Source organism: Asterias amurensis, chromosome 22 (genome assembly GCF_032118995.1).
Source record: "Asterias amurensis chromosome 22, ASM3211899v1".
In the NCBI taxonomy this organism is placed as follows: Eukaryota; Metazoa; Echinodermata; class Asteroidea; order Forcipulatida; family Asteriidae; genus Asterias; species Asterias amurensis.
Window position 1 is genome coordinate 4,404,949 of NC_092669.1, and position 8,599 is coordinate 4,413,547.

The 8,599-nt window shown below is 40.7% G+C and overlaps 1 protein-coding gene across 1 annotated transcript; it reads right to left on the reverse strand.

Annotated features, from left to right (window-relative positions):
* Window positions 1–851: 851 nt before the first annotated feature.
* LOC139953682 (transmembrane protein 183-like) lies at window positions 852–8,396 on the reverse strand. The gene is made up of 6 exons (XM_071953192.1): window positions 8,257–8,396; window positions 6,465–6,685; window positions 5,630–5,722; window positions 4,482–4,646; window positions 3,473–3,641; window positions 852–2,303 (listed from the first exon to the last, which is right to left on the reverse strand). Exons 2-6 carry the CDS (start codon window positions 6,625–6,627, stop codon window positions 1,682–1,684), a joined length of 1,212 nt encoding a protein of 403 aa, XP_071809293.1. The 5' UTR covers window positions 6,628–6,685; window positions 8,257–8,396; the 3' UTR covers window positions 852–1,681.
* Between the last annotated feature and the right edge of the window lie 203 nt (window positions 8,397–8,599).

Genomic DNA, 8,599 nt, shown 5'->3' on the forward strand with positions numbered 1-8,599 from the left:
TTTTTGTGCTAAACCAGTAATATAAGACACCCCTGAAAAAAAGCTAATGTGCTTTTCCCAACCGACTTGCCACTAGTTTTTATGAGGCCACTCCTCCTAGCTCCACTTCAGACCATCTTGAAAGCCCAAGTGTATCAGATCTCCTTAAAAGTTAAAACAAAGAACCCCAGGTTGTGATAAACTAATTTAATACACAAAATTATGGGTTAATGATAATTACCTTGGTGTATGAATATTGGTCAAATTAAAGTAGTGTACACAGAAAGCTAAACTATATAACAACAGTTCGTTGCTTAAAATAAAGCCATTGGACACTTTCGGTAAACAGTAATGTCCAAGGCCCACACTTCATGTATCACAACTTCTATATAAAATAACAAACCTGTGAAAATTTAGGCTAAATCAGTCATCGGAGTCGGGAGAAAATCACGAGAAAACCAACCCTTGTTTCCGCACGTTTCGCCGTGTCATGACATGTGTTTAAAATAAATCCGTAATTCTCGATATCGCAAATTGATATTGTTTTAATGTTTTAAGCAAAGCATTTCATGAAATAATAATATTTCAAAAGAAGTCTTTCACCATTACCTTCTGTAATCCCTGCAAGTTATTTGTAAATCTTTGAACTTTTAATTTTTTTCTGTACCGAAAGTGGCTTTAACGTCACACTAGATGATACGCCTGTTCTGCTGCCCCCGTACGGCAAAATAATTATAAGTCAAAGGTCCGAACCTTTAAGTAACTTCTTTTCTAGTAACTTTTAATAGTAACTATCAAACAAAACAAACACACGACAAGTTACAATTCCTCTTCAAAAAAGGACATTTAATTTTTATAAAAACAAGTCCAACTGCAATCTTTAAAATTTATACAATACGGAGTAAAGTGTAGACACTTAATATCTATTCAAATATTGCATCTTGAGTAATTTTACATACAGTTTTTTGTTGAAGACTAAAAATTAAATTTCATCTTCTATGTATATTGTTATTCAGGACCTGATGGGGTACCTTTTTGAAGTTGATTTGTAATATTGATTGAGATTTGGCTTGAATTTGAGGTTTGATGTAATAAACAAATTCTAAAAAGTGCCACAAAAAAACATTTATTATTTATTAGCAATATTCTACATCAAATATATTATTATCATGTTATTATTACCTTGTTGAAAAAACAAGCCTGATATAAAGAGAGATACATGTATGAAGGCAATTGTCTCCTGTTGCCCAGATTTTTGCCTTGGTGCCCCTGAAAATGTTCTATAGAAATCGACAACTTCCTAATAGAGTTGCCCTTTTCTGGATAACAGAATGGCGATATGAACACACGTCACACTTTCATAAAGCTATTAAAGCTCAAAAGCGGTCAAGCGCAACAAAACTGTTAAAATAAAAGGTTACCATGGTTACCATCCAAAATACGGTATTACAACATGTATTGTCTTTAACTGTTTTCCTGCAATTTTTTGCTTAATAATATTGATTACCAGTTTTTATAAAGTGCTTTTCACACCCAAAGGGCATCTCTAAGCGCTTCCAACTTTAATGACAGTAAATTGTTCAGCATATTTTTTCAGCTTTTGAGGAACACTGGCCTAGGCTCCTATTGTCAGACTATTAAATATTTTGTTTACAAAGTTTCGTAAACTGTGGGTTATAGTCATAGGGCATAGGTCAGGAGGTCAATTGTTTGCGTTCCACATGTTCAACGTCCCATTTGTATGACCTCCGCTCTCCGATTCCAATCTGAAGTTATCGTTGAAGAGCGGATGCCACCAGGGGTAAACGCGAGCGCAAAGCACGGGATCAAGAATCAAGACCGTTCGGTCGGCTCTCTTGGTGTGAGGCACCGTCGGCTCCTGAAACTCCAGCTTTAACTTGTTGTACATCATTCCGTAGCTGACGCTGAACGACGCGTTCACCAACTCCTTCCCCATGATCCGTTCGGGCTCCAGGCGATGGCAAGTCTTACACATGATTTTCAAGATCCATTGATCACGATTAGGGTTCACAAAAATCTCTCGATCACAATCAGAAATCTGACACGTGCGACTCATTTCCTGAAACTTCAAGTAGTAGACGTATTTCGAGCCCTTGCGTCGACTGACGTGGTACATGAAAATGAGCCCCGACATTTTCTCCACCGCTTCGTTGGTGTTTCTCCGCGCGGTGTTGCGGTCGGCGAAAGGCGGGTAGATGAACTGGAGAGAGCGTATAACGAGGGGGCGCAGACCGAACGTTCGCTGGATGCTGGTGTAGTGAAGCTCCTTGGGGAGACTCTTTGCTGCTTCGGGGCTCCAGTACCTAGAAAAACGGGAGAGACAATAAAAAACTTACAAAGATCTGTCATTCTTGTTATAGTAAATTTTATTAGATTACACAAAAGGCGTCATTAGCCTTTTTGAGATTATAAGTTGAACACATAGAGGGCGCACTGGTGAACCTGCTTGCACAAATGCGACGGGACCGGAAGAAAACACGCGCGCCGATTTGTACGCGTGTTGTACATGAAGTACACGTTGGAGTTTGTGTTTATTAAACGCTACGCGATAAACACACGCTGTGCGATGCTCTTTTGTCTACTTTTGTGCGATGCTCTTTTGAAAATGGCCGCATGCGCGCATGTCGGGCCATGTATAAAGGCCAGTGCGCCCTCTAGTTCTTATATATAACTCTTAGGTTGCACATTGTAGAAGTGCATTAATTGTTTGGTTTAGGTGTAAACAGACAGGTTTACCCAAACTACTGGTGTTATAGTATTGTGTTCCCCATATCTCAAAATGCCTTATGTCCGAGTGGTTTCAGAGCATCGAACTAAAGTTCTGGGCCCAATTTCATAAAGCCTGTAAGGCACAAAAACTTGCTTAGTACAAAAAACGATTGCTTAACAAAAATAGGTTACCAGTCAGAACACCATTCAGATACCATTGCTGTGACTAGTACCCCAGTTATTTGTTGCTTAGCCAAGAAATATACTACAGAGCAGAATTTTCTGCTGAAAAGCTTTATGAAGTTTGGCCCTGGTGGTTAAGTCATCAGAGTGTGGGTTCGAATCCCGGTCAGGACACTTGTGTCATTGGGCAAGATGCAATTGCTTTTCTTCACCCAGGGGTATAAAAATGGGTACCTGCGAGGGTAGAGGCTGACATTGTGTATGAAAAAGCCTTTGGGTTGTATACTCCCCAGGAAGCTGAGAAAGATTAAAGAAATGTTAATGGCCCAATGACCTGCAGCCGATTTCACGAAACACTAGAATTAATCCTAACTCGAGTTAGGACGAGTAATCCGTCCTAACTTGGGATAGGTTCAATGCGTCCTATTATTTGGATACGGGAGTGAACTCGTCCCAAGTCCTAAAATTAATCCTAAAGTTAGGAAGAATTTGGTGAAATTGGCAGGGCACTAACGTAAAGTGCCTTTAGACAGTTATTGCGAAATGCGCTAGAAGAAGGTGGGGTTCTTTTCGGACTGACCTGAAATACAGCTTTCTCCAGAACCCTGCAGTGTTTGTCAAGGCGTACGTGTCACGGCAGAGACATGCAAAGGTTGAGATGTCTTCAGGGTAGATAAAGGCGGACACCAGGTACCAGATAACCGTTGGGTAAGCGTTGGCACTTGAAGAGTGACCTCCTGTAACTTGCTCTGCAGCAATTAAAGAGAGAGAGAGAGAGAGGGAGATGATGAACCTTTCAGATCTCTTGCATTCTAGAGCACGGCCTACCTTCATGGCTCTGCTGTGCTGCCGAATTCTGCGCTTAAAGACAGTGGACACTATTGGTAATTGTCAAAGACTAGTCTTCACAGTTAGTGTCTCAACATATGCATAAAATAACAAACCTGTGAAAATTTAAGCTCAATCGGTCGTTGAATTTGCGAGATAACAATGAAAGAAAAAACACCCTTGTCAAACGAAGTTGTGTGCTTCCTGATGCTTGATTTCGAGACCTCAAATTCTAAACTTGAGGTCGCGAAATCAAATTCGTGGAAAATTACTTCTTTCTTGAAAACTACGTCACTTCAGAGGGAGCTGTTTCTCACAATGTTTTATACCATCAACCTCTCCCCATTACTTGTAATCAGAAAGGTTTTATGATGATAATTATTTTGAGTAATGACCAATAGTGTCCACTGCCTTTAAAGGCAGTGGACACTATTGGTAACAACTCAAAATAATTTTCAGCATCAAAACTTACTTGGTAACAAGAAACGGCTCCCTCTAAAGTAACGTATTATTTGAGAAAGAGGTAATTTGTCACTGAAATCTTCATCTTCGATGACCGATTGAGTGAAAATTTCTACAGATTTGTTATTTTCTACATACTGGGATCAGTACTGGTTGGGATACACAAAGTGAAAATACTGGTCGATGACAATATTTATTACCAAAGGTGTCCAGTGCCTTTAGCCACAGTGATGAGACGTCAGTTAGCATCTTAAACTTTAGATCAATCTCAAGACTAAACATGACTGCCTCTTACTTACCGACTGGCATGTCTTCCTTCTCCGTCATCTCAGTTAGGTCAGCAACCTCGTTGAAGACGATCTCTTCCTCATCATCATCAGAGAACTCTCTCTCAAACCAGTCGTCAATCACATCATCTTGCGAGGTGTTCTTCAAGATTTCACTTGTGCTGTCGACGAGTTTGACTTTAAAAGAAACAAAGATGGTTACGTTGAAATGTGTCACTTCACAATGCATGTACTTGGGGTTTTGTTTGTTTGTTTTCTCATAATACAAATTTGCCCCAAACGAGGCTAAAAGCCACGCTTGAAGAGCTCTCTCTCAAACAAGTCATCAATCACATCATCTTGCCAGTTGTCCTTTAAGATTTCACTCGTGCTGTCGACGAGTTTGACTTTAAAAGAAAACAAAGATTGAAATGTGTCACTTCACAATGTATGTAATTGTTTTTTGTTTTTGTTGTTTATATTGTTTGCCCCAAACGAGGCTAAAAGCCACCCTTGAAGAACTCTCTCTCAAACCAGTTGTCAATCACTTCACCAGTATCCTTCATGATTTCACTCGTGCTGTCGACGAGTGTGTCTTTAAACCGAAGGCGGTTACATTGAAATGTGTCACTTCACAGGCCTGGGGTTGATTTCACCTAACTCTTCATAAACTCTTAGGATTAATCTTAGGACTTAGGAAGGATTAAGTTCCTTAAACCATAGCAGTTAGGACGGATTGGACCCCCTCCTAATATAGGACGAGTCTCGTTTAAACTCAAGACTTTCTCAAGTGTTTGTGAAAGCGGCTGCTGGGGTGGGTTTTTCAAAGAGTTGGGACTAGGCCCATCTCGAGTTAAGACTAGCTAATATCTCCTAGGACTAAGTTCTTTGTCAAATCGACCCCTGGAATTTCACCTTGGAGGGGGCAAGGCAATTTTCATTTGGCAAAGGGCACTTCCATTTGAAAATTTTAAAGTCAAAACTTTTGAAGGGGGGGGGGACCAAGGCAAAGACCAGGGCAATGCAGGGCATGGCCGTGTAATTCCAGGCATGACTTCACATTGCATGTATTTTTGGGGTCATTTCTTTTAATTTTTTTTTAAGTGCAAGTATGCCCCAAACAAGGCTAACTCTTTGTGAAGATTGCCATTGGAAGCCAGTGAAGATTGCCTTCAACTTACTTTCTTTACGGATAGACATCGTAGCAGCTTTACTGGTCCTTTTACTAAGAGCCCGGCGGCTGGCATTATCAGCGAATGCTTGAAGAGTTACATCTGGGAAAAGAACAATTAAATAATAACATTAATGATAATAATGATAATAATAACATCAAAGTCTTATATAGCGCACGTATGATATGTCTAGACGACGGCCGTCTGAGAGTGCATCGTTTGCCGTGTGATAGTGCATCGTTTGCCCTGTGATAGTACGACGACTATCACACGGCGTGCAGTACCCAGACGTCTTTTTACCCACCTCGAACCCAATCAGTTGTGCATCTGTGTATGTGAAACGCACGTACGAAAGTTACGTGTATGAAGATGATAAATAGTATGTTGGGGTGTTATAAAACAAAAGTTGACTACTTCAACTCGTGCTATGGTTTAAACTACGACCATAGAGCTACGACTCCCTCGGTGATCCCCGGACCATTCCATTTTCCCTCGGCGAAGCAGTCACTATTTGTATACTATCAACCTCTCCCCATTACTCGCTCAAGTAAGGTTTTATGCTAATAATTATTTTGAGCAATTACACGTACCAATAGACGATGTGACCTCTGACGTCACACGAAAACCATTAACATGATTCGCGCGCATACCGCCGGGCAAAACCTTTGTGTTTTGGCAGCCAGCTAGAAAGTGTACGCAATCATACTGTGACTGCGCAACTCAGTGCCCGGCGAAACATGACGTATAGAGTGTTTTGTCAACAGAGGGTGGTTTGAATGTAAACATAGGTCACATCGTCTATAGTGTACAGTGTCTTTAAGTTTTAGACTGTATAACCAAGTACCTTGAGCTTGTACAAACTTTGAGGAGACGCCACTGGCACTATTCCGCCCCTTTTCTTTCTGCCAGCCTCCTCTAAGCTTCTCCTTGTTCTCGACGTGAGAGTGATCAATGCCTCTTGATTTCGTCGATCTCTTTCCCCGCTGCTTTCCACTGTTGAGTGGCATCCTGGGGGAGCCTTTAGCATAGGTTGAACACGCATTTGACAGGATGTACTCTTTTATCCTTTTCAATCACAGAAAAAAAGTTTGAATGAATGTAGTGCGCAATTATAAATGATCTAAAAAGTAATGGATTTTATTCCATTATAAACCCCATCTTGATACAGATTCCATGTATCAAAATACACAAGGGATGGGAATGCAATGGCCATAGATGGCGGACCTACGTTGGCACCATAGAAATAGAACCAGGAGAACGCTGAGCTCGGCCACCCTCTGTGTCGTCTGTGGACGCGGCGTACAAATACCGCGCAATACGCGCGTATGGCAAAAGTATCATCGCGTGACACGCCCGCTTGGCAAAATGGCAAGATGTCAGGACACATAGACTGTTTCTAGTGTTTTCATTGGTCAATGATGATGTCATTGTATGGCAAAACTGCATTGCAAAATATTTTGCCATATTCGACGCGTTACGCAAATGGCGTAAAGCGCGTCCATAAAAATGGTCTCACAAAGAAACCGCACACACAATGAGACACTCAGCGTTCTCGGGGTTCTATTTCTATGGTTGGCACCAACTGTCACCTCACAATGGTATTAAACTAACAATAAAAATAGTAAGTAACCCTCTGGCCTGGCGGCTGTCGGGAGGAGGGTTACGTTATATCGCAACTAAGTTACTAACACCGCGGTAGCAAATGACCCATTTACCTACCTGTAATGCATTGCAGTTCTGCATCGCGATAAAGTTAAACCTTATAAGTTATTTATCTGTTTATGCCAGTACCGATATGGTGTCAATGACATAAATCATGTATGTTAAATATAAATTGTAAAACAAACAAAAAACAGTGGTTTAGGCCTACTTTTATTATTTTTTGGGATAACTTTCCGTATGGCGCCACCACTTTTTCACTCATTTTTACAAAAAGGGATATATCAATCAGGTAAATTAGATACTATATTTATTTATTTCGAATGAAAAAGTGGTGGCGCCATACGGAAACTTTTCGATTTTTTTTTAAAAGTATTATCATTATTTATATCAACCATGGGAGGAATATCAAGTTCATGCAGTTTAGGAATAAAATATGATCCAATCCAAAGTACATGTAGTGTGACACACTGACAGTGCAGTGAGATTGAGAAGTGTATGGTAACAAAAATAGAAGAGTTTGCGGTAACACCATGTAAGTAATAACAATCTCTAAACCTAAATGAGTTGGGTGGTTCTGAAAAGAATCGTTGGATTATCAGAGCATACTGATCGAGACGTCGAGTTAATCCAACCATAGAGGAAGGCTTCCTCTATGATCCAACGGTTCTTTTCAGAACCACCCCAACTCATTTAGAGATTGTTATTACATGGTGTTACCGCAAACTCTTCTATCTTATTTCCACCATGCAAAGTTTCAAATCCTACTTATATGGTTACACTTCTACTTAGCCCACCTTGTTGAGCTGTTAATGGCTCCGCTTTTAACATCGGTCTCATCACTGATGAGACCGATGTCAAAAGCGGAGCCATTACAGCTCAACAAGGTGGGCTAACTTCTACTGTAGTAGTTTTGCAAGACTGGCCGGGTGAGATCTAACTTGCAATTATTAGATAAGATAGAGCATCTTACTTACCTTCACTATGTTTGCCAACTGACGAAACAGAGTGCAAAATTGGTGGTTTTAGGAAGCTTTTGTGGCTCGTTTGTTGTGCAATCGTGTGTGTGGAGACTGAAGAAGGATGAAGGCTATTGCTCAGCAAACTGTCAACAATGTTAGAGCGCCCTCTGTTGGTCACACTCTACTACTGAAAAGGCGATACTAGACTTGTCCCCAGTCTTTACCTGACAGAACGTAGGCCTTTTTGCAAATCGATCTCTTAGAAAATTCCCGCGCATGCGCAACATCAACTGCGAAAAGGCTTACTTTGGTATCAAAGTGTGACGTCAGAGGTTTAGGCTGCACTACGAAATTGCCC